This window comes from Candidozyma haemuli (genome assembly GCF_002926055.2).
Source record: "Candidozyma haemuli strain B11899 chromosome Unknown D_2014730914, whole genome shotgun sequence".
NCBI lineage: Eukaryota > Fungi > Ascomycota > Pichiomycetes > Serinales > Metschnikowiaceae > Candidozyma > Candidozyma haemuli.
In genome coordinates this window covers 259-18696 of record NW_020289911.1, presented here as the reverse complement: position 1 = coordinate 18696, position 18438 = coordinate 259, and the positions used below count along the sequence as shown (strand labels likewise).

The 18438-nt window shown below is 45.6% G+C and overlaps 8 protein-coding genes across 8 annotated transcripts; 4 read left to right on the top strand and 4 right to left on the bottom strand. All coding sequences in view use genetic code 12, as the record gives it.

Annotated features, from left to right (window-relative positions):
• Positions 1-107: 107 nt before the first annotated feature.
• CXQ85_002457 (uncharacterized protein) lies at positions 108-1742 on the bottom strand (the record flags this gene model as incomplete). Its single annotated transcript, XM_025486129.1, has 1 exon — positions 108-1742. One exon carries the CDS (start codon positions 1740-1742, stop codon positions 108-110), a length of 1635 nt encoding a protein of 544 aa, XP_025343679.1.
• Positions 1743-2207: 465 nt separating this feature from the next.
• Positions 2208-4022, bottom strand: CXQ85_002456 (CFEM domain-containing protein; the record flags this gene model as incomplete). The annotated part of the gene is made up of 1 exon (XM_025486128.1): positions 2208-4022. One exon carries the CDS (start codon positions 4020-4022, stop codon positions 2208-2210), a length of 1815 nt encoding a protein of 604 aa, XP_025343678.1.
• A 3191-nt stretch (positions 4023-7213) lies between these two features.
• Positions 7214-8503, top strand: CXQ85_002455 (uncharacterized protein; the record flags this gene model as incomplete). The annotated part of the gene is made up of 1 exon (XM_025486127.1): positions 7214-8503. One exon carries the CDS (start codon positions 7214-7216, stop codon positions 8501-8503), a length of 1290 nt encoding a protein of 429 aa, XP_025343677.1.
• A 1026-nt stretch (positions 8504-9529) lies between these two features.
• CXQ85_002454 (uncharacterized protein) lies at positions 9530-11515 on the top strand (the record flags this gene model as incomplete). The annotated part of the gene is made up of 1 exon (XM_025486126.1): positions 9530-11515. One exon carries the CDS (start codon positions 9530-9532, stop codon positions 11513-11515), a length of 1986 nt encoding a protein of 661 aa, XP_025343676.1.
• A 105-nt stretch (positions 11516-11620) lies between these two features.
• Positions 11621-13627, bottom strand: CXQ85_002453 (sodium:solute symporter family protein; the record flags this gene model as incomplete). Its single annotated transcript, XM_025486125.1, has 1 exon — positions 11621-13627. One exon carries the CDS (start codon positions 13625-13627, stop codon positions 11621-11623), a length of 2007 nt encoding a protein of 668 aa, XP_025343675.1.
• A 1429-nt stretch (positions 13628-15056) lies between these two features.
• Positions 15057-15530, top strand: CXQ85_002452 (uncharacterized protein; the record flags this gene model as incomplete). The annotated part of the gene is made up of 1 exon (XM_025486124.1): positions 15057-15530. The coding sequence occupies one exon, from the start codon at positions 15057-15059 to the stop codon at positions 15528-15530; it is 474 nt and encodes a 157-aa protein (XP_025343674.1).
• A 166-nt stretch (positions 15531-15696) lies between these two features.
• On the bottom strand, positions 15697-16731 carry SUA71 (transcription factor TFIIB; the record flags this gene model as incomplete). The annotated part of the gene is made up of 1 exon (XM_025486123.1): positions 15697-16731. The coding sequence occupies one exon, from the start codon at positions 16729-16731 to the stop codon at positions 15697-15699; it is 1035 nt and encodes a 344-aa protein (XP_025343673.1).
• Positions 16732-17312: 581 nt separating this feature from the next.
• On the top strand, positions 17313-18164 carry CXQ85_002450 (uncharacterized protein; the record flags this gene model as incomplete). The annotated part of the gene is made up of 1 exon (XM_025486122.1): positions 17313-18164. One exon carries the CDS (start codon positions 17313-17315, stop codon positions 18162-18164), a length of 852 nt encoding a protein of 283 aa, XP_025343672.1.
• Between the last annotated feature and the right edge of the window lie 274 nt (positions 18165-18438).

Genomic DNA, 18438 nt, shown 5'->3' with positions numbered 1-18438 from the left:
ATAATCTTAAGTTTTTACTTTTTTAGTAGTTTGATTATATTTACAAAATTATTTTGAAGGAATCTCAGCCACAAATACCGATTTTTGAGCGATTTATTCTATTTTTTCTATATTTCCGACGTCTTCACCAGTGAAGCGACCACAATATCTCTTTTTAATGAAGCAGAGTCAACACGAACGCTCTCTACTTCTACTCCCTTGTCCTGAGCACCTTTAAGCATATTGCTACCTTCTGGAGGCCAGATCCAGCAGACCAAAATGTACAAAACGAAAGGAATCACAAATGCAAATATAACGTTGCCGAAATAGAAGTTTTCAAGGCCCTGAAGTGTTCCATGTACAGCCTTAGACTCAACACTGATGAGTCCTGGTAAGCTAGGGACCACACTAACTATCCAAACAACAATAGCCCTGATATTGAAGCCCTTGGTATAGAAGAACGTGCCATCTTCTCGAGCAGTATAAAGATCGTCTATGGGCAATTCCATACGTCGGACGACAATGAAATCAGCAATCTGAAGGGCTATCAATGGCGTAGCCACGACCCCAAAAGAGCTCATTACGTCAAGGAATGTAGAAGAGCTCCAGAAAAACTTCCAAGGTTGGACAGCCCAGGAAAGCAAAGCTGTGAGGTAAGCACCACGGCGGATGTTAATGTATTTTGGGAGAAGGCCAGCCATCTCCATGCCTCCAGCAATGCCATTAGCGACAATGTTGAATGAAAGTTGTGATATCGAAAAAGCCAAGCCAAAGATCACTGCCATAGCTCTGTTTGCTGGTGAGTATTCGATATGAAGCCACCTAAGAACAATGGTTGTGGGTAGCCAGAACATCTTATTATATTTCAGCAACGTAGACGAAGCGCAAAGAAGACCAGCTAATGGCACAAAAGTTCCTGTTATCAAGATGGCCGAGGTGATTCCAAAACACATCTTCTTGGGCGAGGCTGCAAAGCGAGAGAAGTCATTATGGTTGAGCACTTCAGGCGAGATGGCACCGTACCAGATCAGCATGGCATAGAGCCAAGCCCAGCCGTAGCCGTCACCAGTAAGGCCCAGGTCCAGGTTTATCAAGCCCACAGAGCCACCGTTATCGGATATGCAAAGAGCCAAGATCGCTATGAAGCATATCAAAGTGAAACCACATGACGATATCAACAAGGCATTGAACAGCTCAGGCTTCATATACAAAAAGCATGCCTGGACCACCAGAAACACCACAAAGCCAATAAAGTCTCGTAGTTTCATTTGGGCGCTTTCTGGGAACGTAGGAGGCATATCCAAGAAGCTCTTGCTGAACCCAGATATGATAAGCGATACCAGAACACCGCCTAGCCATGACTGGGCACCGTAGAACACTATCGAAAGCACTATCCTGATAATGATACCAATAAACGACCCCCTAATCCCAAATAGCATTCTCTGGGAAAGTGGAAACCCAATATGGTATTTCGTCCCTGGCAACGAATTGAGGCATGTATAAGCAATAATCAAGACATTGGCGATAGTGATAGCACCCATAATCGCCGGCACCTTCAACCCCACAGCCACCAAAGCACCACCCGTGCTCCACGTCCATATCGTAGCGTTCGGCACACCCCAGTACCCAAAGTACGAAAAGAACCCCCAGCTTCGTTTCTCCACGGGTACTGGTTCTAGATCAGGGTTCACCAAGAACGAGATCTCCTCGTCTCCCTCACACGGCACCTCACACCATTTCGAGATTCTCTTCCAGGGTGGCATAAACAAGAGATATCAGTAAGTAGTACCAGAAAAGAGTGGTTTGTCCAGATCACCACCTTTCATTGACACATGGGTGTGGATGCACAGGCGTTGAAGGCAGTGCGGCTGAGGCAGGGTAATCGGTAACGAGTACAGATTTGTGAAGGACGGTAGGCTGGGCTGGGTGCAGTGCTGCATGGGTAGAGGCAGGCAGGCGTTTTGCGCCCATTTCGCCCATTGGGCTGGATTCTGGTTTGTGATAGGTTGCATTGGGTTAGGGAGATTACGGGCGGTTGAAGCAGGTCGTAACAGTGCATCTAGATTAGATATGTACTAACGTAAGGGGTATCAATGTGGAAAATAAGCTCTTTTATACAAAACCAGGTGGAAGATGCCTGGAGAAAGGTTGTTTTAAGCGAAAGTGGTAAAAAGTTCCAGGACCAAGACGGTGCAAAAAAGGAATTAACGAAAGACTAAGTCAGTGACTTAGAAGAATGGCAAGGCCATCAAGATAGCAGCCATACCCAAACCGGCAGTGTTCACAGCAGCAGCACCCTCAAATGTGCTGACAGCTGGAGCTGGAGGAGCAGAAGAGACTGGCTGGGTCTGGACTGGGGCAACAGTGGTTGGAGTCACCTTGACAGAGCTCTTTGGAGCGTCGGCAACTGGCTTGGTCTCCTTTGGCTGCTCCTGGGAAAGAGTCTTGGTGATGGTGACATCAACAGTCTTGGTGCCAGAAACGCTCTTGGAGGTGACAACGTCAATGGTCTCGGTGCAAGTAGAGACGTAGACGGTCTCGACCTTGTCAACGGTGGTGGTGATCTGGGTGGTGGAAAGTTCGTAGGTCTTGCACTTGTCCTCGATACACTCGGTGACGGTGATGCATTCTGGCTCGGCAGTGACGGTAGTGGTCTTAGGAGCCTTAGTCACGGTGGACAAGACTTCAGTGCACTTTTGGTCGTCGCAAGAGGTGATGGTCACGATCTCGGTGTGGTTGTTAGTCTTGGTGACAACTGGAACCACAGTGGACTCGGACTCAACACACTTGTTCTCGTCACAAGAAGTGATGGTGACAATCTCGCTGTGCTCGTTGGTGGCAGTGACGGTGGACTGGATCTCGGAGCACTTGTCGTCAGAGCAGGAGGTGATGGTGACAACCTCGCTGTGGGTGTTCGAGACGGTAACCTCAGCGGGGTCAGAGACAGCTGGAGCCTCGTCAGAGACAGCTGGAGCGTCAGCGGAAGCAGAAGCAGACTCAGACTCAATTGGCGCAGCATCAGAAGATGGCTCAGAAGATGGAGTAGCAATAATTGGAACGGAAATAATGACATCGCTAGAAGAAGCTGGAGCCTCACCGGATGGAGTAGCAATGACTGGGACAGAGATGATGACGTCGCTGGAAGAAGCTGGAGCCTCGCTGGCAGTAGCATCACGAGCAGCGTCCAAGGCCTCCATCAAAGCAGTGTTGATGTTCCATTCTGGGAAGGTGGTGATACCAGCATCCTTACAGACACCGAAAGCCAAGTCAGTAGCGACCTTGACGTCGTTACCCTGACAAGCTTCAGCGATACACTGAGCAACCTTGTAAGAGAAGGTTGGGATCACACAGAGACAACCAGCGTCCCAGTATGGGCATGGAGTGGAAGAAGTAGACTGGCTCACACAAGACTTGGCACACTCTGGCATTTCACCGTAGATTGGGTCAGCGAAACCGTTGATGGAAGCAGAACGAACGAAAACGGAAGAAGTGGAGGAGGAAGTAGCCTCTTCAGAGCTCACTGCTGGAGAACTGGTGATGGCTGGAGACGAAGACTCAGCAGAAGATGGAGCGTCAGAAGCGGTTGGCTCAGCTTGGGATGGCTGCTCCTCAGAAGGAGTAGGCTCAGCAACAGAAGAGGTGGTCTCGACCTCAGTCTCAGCAGCAGCAGACTGCAACATGGTGGTGTACTTGTCAGCGACAATGAAGTATGGCTCCCAGACACCCACAACGGAACACTGGGAGATAGCCAAGGAGGTGGCAAGGTCAACATCCTTACCCTTACAGTTGTTGGCAATACACTCAGCAACTGGCTCAGTCCATGGCTGCATGACACAGAGACAGCCAGTGTCCCAGTAAGGACAAGGAGTGTTGGAGGTGGATCTGGCGAAACATGGCTGGGCACACTCTGGCAACTGGTCGTTGATAGGGTCAGCGAGACCGTTAATGGAAGCGGTCTTTGGGACTGGTGGGTAAGTCTCGTATGGGTTGTCAGCTGCGAGAGCGACAGCCATAAGACTGGCAATGGTTGCAAACTTCAACATTATTAAAACGAGTGTAAAGAATCCGAAGATGGAGAGAAAAGAAGAGGGAAGAGAGAGGGAAAAAGGTCTTGGTTTTATAGCTGGCAGGCCTGGCAGCTACTCTTTTTTTTTTTTTTTTCAGTGACGCTAAATTGGACTTCCAGCACGGTTTTTTTTGCGGCCTAACAATACCTCGTATGTTTACATTTATGCATGGCCCATGCATAAGCGCGAGAACTAACCCAAGCACTGAGACCGATTCGGCTCGGGTTTACCTGAAAGCTTGATATTCCCAAACGAGCCGCACCCGATCCCATCTTGGGAACTTCGTTTGGTGTTTCACTGGCTACAGGTTCAAATCGGCTGGTCTGGCAGCGTTTGTGTGTCGTTTAACCTTTTTCCCAAACCATATTTCCACTGACCGGTATTATCGGTGGTTTCCTGCTTCGTCAACTGACTTTACACCCATGCACAGGGTTCCCTCTGAGGTAGTGATTGGACCCATTACGATGCGTGCTGCATGTACGGCGCGTGCTACAAACCGTGTACACTCATATCTATTTGATCAATTTGCGACTGTGCTGGGTGCTGGCTGGAACCCAAGCGGTGTTTCTGCAAAAGCGGTTAAAGCTGTTTCGCTTAGGGGGTTGTTAGGAGCCCCCCGTAGATAACCTGACCTCTCATTCCCTCCCTCTCCCTCTCCCTCCCTCCCATAATGTCATTCTCTCCCTGGGTCCAGTTTCACTGGCCGCAGAGTTTTCCACGCGGCCATGAATGCACTATTGTATAGATCGCCTTGCCAAGAAGTGCCAAACGCACTATGAAGAAGCGAGTCGCTAACTTCCGAGGCTTTGACCAACTTACATAGGGTTTTTTTTGCTAACCCTATTATACCTTGTACCGATAATGCCGTTGCTGCTGGAAAGAAGAGGTAAGGGGTGGGCGCTACGACCGTTGGGTAAGGAGTAACTCCCTCTTGCTTTAGTACTTGCTACGCTTTTTTCCGATGCACATCCGTTTCAGTATACCCTGTTTGTTTACACATTGGCAGCGTGATTTTTCGGGTCGGGGTTGGAGTTCTTTTAGATACCCCGATATGTCCCGCAGGATGCGAGGAAAAAAAAAAAAAATTTACGATGCCGAAAATCGGGCACATAAAGGGTTGTCTATGGCCCGTAGTGACATGGAATGGAGATATCGAAAAGATCTATGATTGCTTGGATGGGGGACGAGTTTGGGGGTATTTTGGGGATTGTTTTTGGGGAGAGAGTAGGTTTATTTAGGGGGTCTTCAGTGGATCTTCTTGGTTGTATGGTTGGGGGCTTTGTCGCTTGGTGCTTTTGTGATTTGGGGTATAAAGAAGAAGCTGCTGTGCTTCAGCTTACGATGCAAATAGATGGAAAAGATTAATGCTGGGGTTTGCCTCTTTTCGATCGGTTTTGACTGTTTTCGGTCGTATCATCGTGGCTGCATCGATCTCTAAAACAACTCCCCATTGTTTCTGTTTGCAGACGGCTCCGAACCATCTCATGTAGATTCTAGCCTATAGGAAGATAGAAGTAGTGCCTATAAGGGCTTCCTTTGCCATTTCGAAGGAAGTTGGAGTCAGGGCTTCCGTGCCCTGGTCTAAAAAAAAAAAATACGAATCCGTTCATGTGCTCTAGATGGAACTGATATGGAATAGCATATGGTTCTGTGGCAAGATCTGGCGTCACTTTTCCGCAAGTTTTAAAGGAATCTATGGGTAATTTGTGGGATACTAATTTCCCACGAGGATGAACAATCAGATCAGCTTCGGCTGTAAAGGGTGGTGCCAGGTTGGTCTGGAACGTGCCAACATCTTCTTTGTTTCCACCTAGGGGGCTAAACGATTTCTGGGTCGTACTTCTTAATGTTCATGATTGGTCATGGGAAGCTTTTGTGGAACTGTAGACATTGCTTTGTGTTCAACGGATTTTCTTTACTCCGATTAAGATTCCGATGAACTCATATCAGGAAGAGTGGAGCAATTAAAGTTGGCCAGCCGGAGAGAATGTTGGAATTCCACAAGAAAACATTTCTGGAAGAAATGGTCGGCTTTGTTTAGCGTAAACTGTGTGGCATGTTCAGTAAAACCATTAATCAACAACTACTCGTTCCGTAGCCCTCCAGTAAACCTAAACGAGAAGCCCCAGCCAAGAAAGCAAGTGTAATTGGCTTTATGTTTTGCTTTCTGTACATTGTTTACACTTTTCGATTTTTGTGACGATGTTTAGGTTTTTCCAATATATGTTGCACGCTCACAAAACTTGTGGATCACAGAACTTCCCCTTATTTATCTCCAGACCGCCATTCTTTCCGTACATCCAAAAAAAGCACAAAGAGAAAATGATGAAAATCTAACAAGAGCTCCAAACACAGTTCTACATGCCCAAGGCGTGGCCAGATCTAAGTGAGGGATACACTTAGGCCATACACACACAAGAGTCTACACCACATTGCCATCCCGTAAATCCTATGGGCAGCCCTTCCTGATCCCCAATAAGGTTCTCCAGGGCCAACATACTTCCGTTCTCGCCGGCTAGAAGCAACCAAAGTGCACCCACATTACTGGAAATGCCCTGGTTTACTCCAACTCCAATACAACCAAAGAAGGGTCCCAGAAGCGGAATCTCCAAGTACATTTCCGGCCTAAGCCATTCGTTTTACCCTCTCTTTAGGTGGAGACTCAAGGCATCTAAGGCACACAGTATAGTCTCTCTCATCTTTTTCCTTATCATTGTTCGTCCTAATGTGGACGCCCGCCCTTATAAATGGCTGATCCACTACCCATGTCCCCACACCCCTTTACCTTAAACACAGAAGATGGGCAAACTGTGGGGCCCACGGTCACTGCTAACGGAATTACCTCTGATCAAAGAGAACCTCCAGAAGTGAGAATTACAAAATATCTGAAGAAAACTGCTTTCAAAATACGTCAAATGCACCCATAACGTATGCGTTTACACATTTATGCGCTTATAAAGTGAAGCCCATAACAACCCTCACCAATTGGTCCGTCCTGGCAGGGTCCACTACCCTATATAGTGTATTCCGCGCGATAAGATAAGCATTCCGACAAATTGGGTAAGCTGCGGGTGCCGAGAGCAATGGTGGGCTCTGCGGCTCACTTTGGCAGAGTATAGATAGTCTGGGCCATTGGCACTTTGGAAAGTTCTTCCCCTAACTTTACAATGCCAGTTGAAGCTATCAAATACGTTACAAAGGTCGACTTGAGCAAGTCTGGCGACGAGCAACCCCAAGTCCATAACAGATGGCATCCCGATGTGCCATTCACAGAGACGATAAAGCCAGGGGAGGTGGTGAAGGCAGAGTGCCTTGACTGGACGGGGAATCAGATTGGAAATAACGATAGTGCTGACGATTTACGCCATGTGGACTTGACAAGGATCCATTACTTGTCTGGGCCATATAATGTGGAGGGAGCTGAGCCTGGCGATGCCTTGGTGGTTGAAATAAAGGACGTGCAGCCTTTGGAGAGACAGCCTTGGGGGTACAGTGGTGTGTTCCATAAGACTAATGGCGGTGGGTTCTTGGACAGGTTCTATGAACAATGCGCCAAAGCTATCTTTGACTTCAACGGTATCCATGCTACCTCGAGACATATTCCCCATGTGAAGTTTACTGGGTTGGTTCATCCAGGCATCATGGGAACAGCTCCATCAGCAGAGGTGTTGAAAGAGTGGAATACCAGAGAGAAGCTGTTGGTGGACGAGATCCAGTCCCAACACGATACTCCCGTTGCTCAATTGCCAAAAACAGACGGAGCCAATTGTGGTTCTGCAACAGGTAAACTCAAGGATCTCATTGCAAAAGAAGGTGCAAGAACGATCCCTGGCAGACCAGAGCATGGCGGTAATTGTGATATCAAGAACCTTTCTCGTGGCTCCAAATGCTACTTCCCAGTGTACGTCAAGGGCGCCAAGTTCTCCATTGGAGACTTGCACTTCTCCCAGGGAGACGGCGAGATTTCTTTCTGTGGTGCAATTGAAATGGCAGGCGTTGTCACTTTATCGTTTTCTATCATCAAAGATGGTATAAAGAAGATGGCATTGAAGTCTCCTTTATTTATGCCTGGTGATGTTCAGAACCATTATGGTCCTTCCAGGTTCCTAACCTTCGAAGGGTTCTCGGTCGACGAAAAGGGTAAGCAGCTCCATTTGTGTGCAACAACAGCATACCGTCAGGCATGTATCCGAGTCATCGAGTACTTGAGAAGGTTTGGATACAATGACTACCAAATCTATATCTTTTTGTCTTGTGCACCAATTGAAGGACACTTGGCAGGTGTTGTGGACGTCCCCAACGCCTGTACGACATTAGGGCTTCCAATGGACGTTTTTGACTTTGATGTCAGTCCAGAAGCAGAGATTCAAAAGAGAGACATGGGAAACTGTGCTTTCGTTCTGGGCTACGACCACCCAGTCCATTTCGACTTTGACTCTATCAGAGAGCAAAAATAGGTTAGTAAGAGTTTGTCGGTTTTCAAGACATTTGTAGAATAAGTAGAAGTAGAAGAAAAGGAGTAAAACTACCCAAGAAGTGCCATTGTTGGCTAGATCAAGCTTCGAGATCTGCGAGTGAAGGTCTATATGAAACCTTCTAGCCGCATAAGTCTAACTACCAATCAACGGTTTCACCTCTACGACTCATGTCAAATCCCATCAAAGTATCTACGGCAAATTGCACCCATGCATGTTCCGTACGGCAACCTTTGACAGCACGTCAAGTGTGCATGTATTAGAAGAGACAGATGCACGGCATTTGACAAATGAGATCTTTTACCGACCGTATACGCATAAAAAAAGCAGAGATGAGGTCTCTAAGCCATCAAGGATCGTTGAGAAAATTGGAGGCTTCAAGTGGATAGGCAGGAATAGTTGGTTCAAGAAATGGTTGGTTTCTCCAGAAGGGGATCCTTGGAATGCACTTCAAAGCATGTAGAAGCATAAAGGAAGTGGTCCAGCCAGGACCGTTATCGGCCCGACTATCCAATAACAAACCGTTGGAAACTGCAAAAAAAGGAAGTTATGCCAAGAAGACTCTTGGAGGCTGTCAATGCGAAAATGCTTGATTTGTTGGCCGCCTCAGCCTCATCGATTGTGGATGGGACTTCTAGAGTACACCGTTTAAGCCCTGGAAGACAATACAGTTGGGGAGGAGGAAGGTGGAATTTCGTAGATTTTTGGCTGCTCTTTTACAGTTCAAATATATAAACTTTGGTCTATTCCGTCTAGACGGACTTCGGCATTTGGTGGTTATGTTGATCTGATCAGGGCACTTGGCGGCATCGGTCCTTTTCGACACAAAAAGGTACCTTTTTGCATGAACAAAGAGGTACCGAAAGAGGGACCGAAAGAGGAGATGTGGGATGCATTGACGTATTGAATATTTTTTCTTTTCCCTTTCATATGCATCACAGAGGGCATCACCACTTATAAGATGTGGTACCCACTTCGTTATCTTTTCCATCGTTATCTTTTTCATCAATGAGCGACGGTCTGAAGAGAGACAGTCTTGAGGTCGACAAGAGGGTCACTGGCTCTGAGACGTTTACTAGGGAAGACACTTCTAAGGATCAGGACGTTGCAGTTAAATCGTTTGGTGTTAAGAAGTCTGAGCTTCTAGCTCAACAGTGCTCGAATGTTTGGTTCAGAGCGTTCTTTGCGTTTGCCATTTATTTATGTGCGTTTGCGTACTCCTTGGATGGTAATACCAGGTATGTCTTCCAGACCAGAGCTACGGCTTCCTATGACCAGCACTCGCTTCTTTCTACTATCAACGTGATTAGGAGTGTGGCTGCAGCAGCTTCACAGCCGGTTTATGCTAGACTTTCCGATGTGATTGGTCGTTTGGAGTTGACTATAGTGTCTATCATCTTCTATTCCATGGGAACAGTCATCGAGTCTCAGGCTTATGATATTCAGAGATTTGCTGCTGGATCTGTCTTCTACCAGGTCGGCTACTCGGGAATCATTCTCATGTTGGAGATTCTTGTGGCTGACCTTTCTACTATGAACTGGAGACTTTTGGCAATGCTTGTCCCTACTTTACCATTTCTAAAGATTACCTGGTTCAGTGGAAATGTTACAGAAGCTTTGAACAAGCACCACTCGTGGAATTACGCCATTGGTATTTGGGCTTTCATCTTTCCACTCTGTTCTTTGCCAATTTTGGGGTGTATGATCTACATGCGTTGGCAGGCTTCGAAGACTGATGAATGGAAACAAGTCAACCAAGAAGAGCACGATAGTCATGTCGCTGCAAATGCCCATGCTAAGCCTTACCAGGATAAGCTTCTTCATACCGAGGGCTTTGTTTCAAGAACCTTGCTCAAAACTCGTATCTTTTTCATCAAATCTCGCTATGTAACGGTGGACCTCTTCTGGAGACTCGATATCATCGGCGTCATATTTGTTATCTGTATCTTTGGGTTCATCTTGGTGCCTTTAACCATTTCTGGTGGTACACAGAGCTCATGGGCAAAGGCAAGTTCTATTGTTCCTCTTGTCATTGGAGTTGTGCTCATTCCACTTTTCGTGCTTTGGGAAGGTAAGTTTGCCAAAGAGCCTATCCTTCCCTACAAGCTTTTGAAAGAGCGTGGTGTTTGGGCTGCTCTTATCATCAGTACCTTGATTAACTTTGTTTCCACAATGCCTGACGAGTACTTATATTCTGTTCTTATGATAGGAATGGGTGCTTCAGATAAGGCAGCTACAAGAATCCTTTCCTTGTCTTCCTTTGTGGGTACCGTAGTGGCACCTATCGTCGCTATAGTCATTATCTTTGTGAAGCGCAATAAACCATTTATTATCTTTGGCTGCTGTGTCTGGTTTGCTTCTATGGGTATGTTCTACCATTACAGAGGTGATAATAATGGTCTTCAAAGACAATACTATATTGATGGAGTGATTGCAGCCAAATGTGTCATGGGTTTTGGAACTGGTTTCTTTACTTACAACGTCATGTTGTCTATTCAAACATGTACCAACCATGAGTACATGGCTGTTTTAATTGCACTCTCCTTAGCAGTTTACAACATTGGTCTTGGGTTAGGTGCTGCTGTAAGTGGTGCTATTTGGACACAGCAGTTGTATGGCGCCATTGAGTCTGAAATGAAGAAGCTAGGCTTGGATACTGAATTAGCAACTGCAGCTTACAGCGACCCCTTTTCCTTCATTAAAGAATACGGGTGGGGAACTCAGCCTAGAATAGCTGTTGTGCTTGCGTATGCTAAGATCCAGCGTAAATTGATTATTGCTGGACTCGTGCTTTGTGTTCCACTTGTGGCAGCTTCTTTGTGCTTGAGAAACCATAAGTTGTTGCCTGTTTACCATATGGGAGAGGTAACGAAGGAAGAGGCCGAAAGAGAAGGAAAGACCGTGGTTGTTGTGAACAAATACGACGATGACCCTATTGTTAACTTCTTCAAGAAGCTCATAGGCCGTGGGAAGAAGACGGATTCGGAAGTTTAAGATATAATACCTACCTTGACATTTGTAAATAATACACTTATAATCTCATAAAGTTGATTTCTTTGTCGTATAAAAACTATAAGCCCTTCAAATTCCTGAAACTAGTCAGCTAGTGTCTGATTTAGACTTCCAGTGAACTTCTTCGACTTCGTCAGCCTCGACGGAATTATCGGTATGATCAGATTGGTCAGAGTGTCCTGAGTGGACTTCTGCCTTTTCTTGCCGAAAGAGAAGCTTCCTCGTGATAGCCTTCATCGATGACCAACCTTGTACTAAGGGTAATATAGTGATGTAAAGAGCTGCTATCACTGCCCATATGAGAAGGATTATAATAAAAGCGGTAAATGAGCTCTTACTGAAATCACCAAGTCCATACAAAACACAAGGGACAAGCACATATGGAATAAGCAAGATGAACAAGTTCACGGCAACACAGGCCCATTCTTGTCTCTTCAAAACACGCCGAGCTTGTGCAGATATCTCCAAGCCATTGACAATCTCTTCATCAACATCATCACCAGCCTTAAAGCTGGCCTGAAATTTATCCATATCAAAAGGCTCCTTGTCTGGCTTCAAAAGTGAAATCACAGTGATGTAAATCGGTGCAGAGAAAATAGCTGCAATGTTTCCAATGAAAGTAGCTTTCAGGATCATAAGTGTCTCCTTATTGACAGAGCCTTCTCCAAGGCGATGAGCAGAAGCTATCCAGCTGACAACTCCTGTCACAGTGCCTAGTGGAGCTCCAATGACTAGACCTAGTCTTGTCATGCGTTTCCAGTAAAGCGTCAATATAATAGCACTGACTTCTGGAGTCAAAACTATACCCAAGAAGCTCAATATCCAGCTCACAGTGACACCCACATAATTCAAAACGGTTGCCAAAGATGCCATAAATATGCCAAATAGTATGACTGAAGTATGGGCTGCAAAGACAAGCTGCTTTCCAGAAGCGTCTGGTTTGAAGTATGTTCTGTAAATGTCGTAGGTTGTGACTGACGAAAAGGCAATAAGCTCAGCGGAAGTAGCTGATGTTACCGACATGAAAAGCATAGCCAATCCAGCAGCTGCACCCTTTTTCCCAAATATTGCAGCCATCCCATATATCACTGGTAAGCCAGCTCCCACTTCAAAGTCAGTGAGTGGATTTGGGTAAGTGACCGATACTGGGTTGGTAAGAAGAGCTCTGCAAGCCAAGCCAGCCGCCAGCCCTAATGCTACTGGAATGATCCACCAGCAAATGCCTCCCATAAGGTATCCCTCAAAGACTTCAGCAGGGTGTGCTGCTATAGCTCTCTGAGAGTATCCTGGGTCACCAAAAACAGAGCCAAATCCACCCAAGGTAACGGACCATGAAAGATAGAACATCTCTGGATCTTTGAATGAGAGGTAGCTCTCGCCTGTGGCAGAAGGAAACGCTTCTTGGGCCTCTTTCAACAAATCGTACATCCTTCCTGGTGACCCAATCAATGAAGAAGACCCATAGACTGTAAAGCAGGTTGCAAGTAAGATACCATAGATAATAACCGTATGGATCCAGTCAGATACAAAGGTAGCCTTTAAACCTCCAAGTGCAGTGTATACCATGACACCCAAAGGCAAAAGGAACGAAGCAGCAACGGTATGCATCCCAGTAGTTGTAGCAAAGCCCTGTGAACCACCCAAAAGAAGTAAAGAAGAAATGAGTATGTTGGTAGCCATACAATAGCACAAGAACACAACATGTCCAGGCATACCATACCTCAAATAAAAGCATTCTGAAAGCGTATGAGCAGCAGGAGCTTTCCTCTTAAGCTGGATAGCTAAGAACATAAATAAGGTAATCTGGATTGTCCCTCCAATACCATAGAAGTAACCTCCACTCACACCATGCGAGTAGCTCCAAGCACCTGAAGAAAGCAAAGTTGCAGGCCATGTCCAAGCAGACACTGTACTCGAGGAAATAAGACCAGCCTTGACATTTCTCGAGGCAGTAGAGAAACGTTCTGAGTTTTGTACCTGGCCTAGAAAGCGAGATAGTACCCTGGTGATCAGAGCCATAATCAACGCAAAAGCTGCGCCTAAGCCAATTGCAAATCCATAGCCGTATGACTGGCTAAGGATGGGATCCGACATCCTTGTTGGTAAAAGTAGTCATATCCTCCAATGGGGACCAATCTTTATATATTTCAAGACCATAATTACGGATGCTATGCGACAAGGCTTATCAGTCCACAGATAAGCCTTGCTCGATGCGGTATCCCGAGAGCCCGTAATTTGGGAACAATGCGTTCGGAACAGTTCTTCCATTGGTGTATCGTCGCTTGCTGGTAGAAAGCTGGCGAAGCATTGTGTGTTGTACCTCACATACCGATGGTCTTATCTTGGCTGTTTGGAAGGGGAATTGGTGATTGGAAGGTGGAGGGGGGTCTAAAAAGCTAGAGGTTTCGGATTACCTGTTATGTAGAGCTTTTAGATAGACTTTATTGGCGGTTAGGTGCATCTATGGAGGAGGCCAAGTCCCGTAGTTGATGATGATGGTGGTTGGCCTGTGAGTATTCAATGTTGAGGCTGTATTGGCCGATGGTAAGCGGGGAGACAGATAAAGAGGAGTAATTTGGCACGTTTTTTGTTACTTTTTTGATAAAAATGTGATATGGAAACCCGAGTAGTATCATGTTGTTGATGGTTCACAGTTAGATAGATCAGCACTCTCGCATATAATAAAACGATAACGGTTAGTTGGGCATTATTGTAAGAGGGGATGTTGGATTTAGTAATTCTAAGGTTTTATTGGAAAACAGCTTGTATAGGTAGTATCCAAAAGAGCTGTTTTGGCCTTTACGGTCCTCAGATACGAGCATCCAGCATAGAAATACACTAAAATATACAACAGCCACCCCGACATTCACTCTTTAACTCAATAAAAAGACCTTAAAATGTACTTGATCCCCTTGCTTTGTTCCTTGTTCTCGACCACAATCCAAATAATATCACACACAGAGGCCTCTTATTCGTGGATTGATGCACCACTCTCCCATTACAATCACCAGCCCTACTATGCGTTGTTCCATGATGCGACGCCAGATCGAGCGTTTGTCCCAAAGAAGCCATTATGTCATCTTTTGACACCATTCATCACCAATGCACATAAACTTGTCATTGAGTCTTTGTCTTCTGGATCTTTGAGACACCATCGAAGATCATTCATATGAACCCGTCTTCCAGCGGATGTTCGAATATCAGTGCCGGTCCAAACACCACAAAACGGATTTAGTTAGACCCGTAACAGAAATTAAACTTTTTTGTCAGCCATAGAGTATACACTTTTCGCCCCAAGGCTTATCGCCGTCCTGGCCCATTATGTCCGCACCGCTAAGCTACCAGTAATTAAGGCACATGCCGAGGCAAGTGAACACTTTGAATAGGTTGGAGTTCATGTGGGCTTCTTTGATGATTGTGTGGTAGTCAAAAATGCATATGAAACTTCCCGTTCACATGTGGCTCCATCGATGGAATATATGTACCAGCAGTTCCCCATAGATCATCAACTTCACCACTCATCATGCAATTAAACTTCTTTCTTGTTTCCCAGAACGATAAGCCTTTCCCAGGCTACGACTTCCAAAGCAACTCCTTCAGCGCCTCGAAGGTTTACAGACACGGATACGGAATCCTGTTGAATGTCGAGGGTAAGGTCTCGCTTATTCATGCTGCTGAGGAGGCTGCCGACTACTACCTGAGAAAGTTTTCGAACGAGAGAAGACTCCAGGTGTTGGGAGTTCGTACTAATAACTTCTTTGATCTTATTGACTTGGACTCCACATTGAACCACTACTTCTCAGATGGTGATACTGTGGTTGTGACTGTTGACCGCAGACCCAACTATAAGAGCCCTATTCCTGCTATTTTGAAGGCGTTGACCTGGCTCAGCTTCATTCACGTTGTTCATGTTGCTATTGTTAGTTTGGTTGTAATCTTTGGTGTGAGAAACCGTTTCTTTATTGGTAACCTCATCCAACAGATATATAACTTGTGAGATATTTGCAATAAACTTTGATTTCCCTACGACAATGTAAAATAATCCTTTTTTTGTCCTGATATATCCCTAATCAGCTTTTATAATTATAAAGCAACCTACCCTGGTTTGCCCTGCAACAGAGGTGAATTAGATAATTAACTATCCTGAGCCTCTAAAATAACACTCAGACTTGCGGGAAGTTATCAAGCTTCGCTTTTCCGCTTTCTATCCATTTTGGATCCACCAACTTGTCTCTGTCCTTGCATGCTACCTTGAAGGCTGTTTTGATAGTACCGTCGCTCACACCCGTCTTGCTACCAATCTTTGCTGGGGTGATTTGAGCATCGAAAAGCAAGCACGCAAAGTAAATCACGGTAGCCGCCACAGTAATAGGCAGTCGACCCGCTAAGATACCCTCGTCCGAACATTTTCTTGCAATAGCCTCAGCAGCATTGGTAACATCCATATTCAAACCAAGATGAGAGCAGAATCTTCTGATCAAAACATCCGAAGAAGACAGAATAGCCTGCTCGCTGTCCTTGATGAATGAATAAGCATTTGGGTCGGCATGACTCTTTTCCCTCAAAATTTGCATGACAATCTTAAACACCTTACCTGTAGTTTTAATGGGAACGTTTGTAAGAGCCCAAATCTCCTTCAAAGAACGAGAGAGCTTGGCCATCTTGCATCCTAAGTAAATAGCTGCAGCCATGATCGACTCCTGGGACTTACCCTTAAGACGCTTCTCCTCGTATACTATCTTGTAAACTTCTTTTGCACCATCAACCACAATCTTCGGTAGTTGAATGGCATCGCACATTTGAGAGATTTTGGTGAAGGCAGCCAACAAGGCGTTATCCTTCTTATCCACCAAAGACTTGGCCTGGGCTCTGTTTAAGTCTCTTCCGGTTCTCACATTCTCTGGGACATATGAAATCATCGTGGATAAATTCTCAGTATCCAAAAGAGGGTTTCCAGCATCTCCCACACGGCTAGGGTCGTCACCGTTCTGGTCATCGTTACTGAAGGTTCTCCACTCGGATCTCGTATCCACTACACGATCACTAAGCACAAAACCACAGTCACCGCAGACAATATCACCCTCACTAAACCTCTCTATTAGATTTGGTGGGTATGTCTTGCAGTCTGGGCACATGAGTGTAACATTCAAATTTGGGCCTTTGAAAGGCTCATCTTGTTTGACAGCCAGGGAATCCATCTTGGCTGTAACAGGTGAATGTATGGAGTCAGGAGAACGGGATATGTGCGATAAATGAAGACGAGGATGAAATAGAAGACGTATGTGTGATACTCTTCTTTTCCTTATGTTCCTGTTCTTGATTTCTTTTCCGAGTGTTATCCAATCCTTACTAATGCCTCTGGTACGCGCACTACCGGGGGCTGCCATAGTATAAGGAAAGTATAGAAGAACAACTGCCACGTAGTCTAAAGAGCAGCTTTTGGGTGGAATTTGGGTTACTTGTAGCTGACACCAAGTAATTTAAGAGTTGTTTTTGATATCATGTCTTGGTAGCCTTATCACACAACATGGCCTCTTGTAGAGCTCTAGCTACCTCTATGGCAGTTCATAGTGCCAGAGAAGCCTGAAAGTTAACATTGTGGGAGCAAAAGTACCATCCCTTAATTCAACCCCCAAAATGAGTTTCATCCAGCAGCGGATGGCGTTTCCAAAAGAAGAGTGAAATGGGACCACTTATCACCAAGTACGATGGTGCAGTACATTTTCACGAAATCACTCCTACTACTACTACTCATCGCTATAACGCCCCCACCCCACAAATGTATGCTGAATTGGTGGAGCCGGCATTCATTGAGACGGACTCTTACCTCATGTTCAGGCTAGCCCAGGAGAAGAAAGACATTGATGTCGCTTTCAGATATGTGGATTGGCTAGACAAGGAGTATGGCCTATTTGAAGCGAAGACCTCGGAGTTGGAACGGATTATGACCTTTGTCATGAAAAGGCAAAGCGTGCTTATTTCCATTGACGTTGAAGCTTCCGAGAGAAACGGAAAGGAGATCACAGAGATTGGCATTTCGCTATATAACCCTGAGAATCAGCAGGGGAGCTTGGTACCTTTCATACAGCTGGCTCACATCATCATCTTGGAAAACCAGCATATGAGGAATAAGAAGTTTATGCCTGACCATGTAGACTTCTTCAATGGCGGCGAGAGTTTGATCATGTCAAAGAAAGACGCCAAGGAGGCCATCAGTCTCGTTTTTAACGACTACCCAAACCCTTGCTTAGTGGGGCACGATGTCAGTGGAGATATCAAGTGGCTCAAAGATATGGGTGTATTTCTACCTTACTATACGATCGATACCCAGGTGTTGCTTGCAATTACCCACGGTAAGAGAGGTGCTAGTTTAAAGAACGGGTTGAGAATTCTACGCCAGCCATTTGCCTTCTTACATAATGCTGGAAACGATGCTTACTATACTATGTTACTTTGCTTATGCTTGTGTGATTCATTTTATCGTGTTGCATCACAGGTTGATTCTGAAGAAACTATGCACAACTTTGCAACCCAACCATCGACGAAGAATGAACCGCCAAATAAGAGCAAAAAATCCAGAAGCGACCCCTCGGGAATCTTTAAATTCTTGAAGCGCTGGGAATTGCCATAATTTCCTTCGTATTTTAGCACTTTCTTAGGTGTCTGGGTTTTCTTAGGTGTCTGGGTTTTCTTAGGTGTCTGGGTTTTTCTTAGGTGTCTGGGTTTTCTTAGGTGTCTGGGTTTTCTTAGGTGTCTGGGTTTTCTTAGGTGTCTGGGTTTTCTTAGGGTTTTCTTAGGTGTCTGGGTTTTCTTAGGTGTCTGGGTTTTCTTAGGTGTCTGGGTTTTCTTAGGTGTCTGGGTTTTCTTAGGTGTCTGGGTTTTCTTAGGTGTCTGGGTTTTTCTTA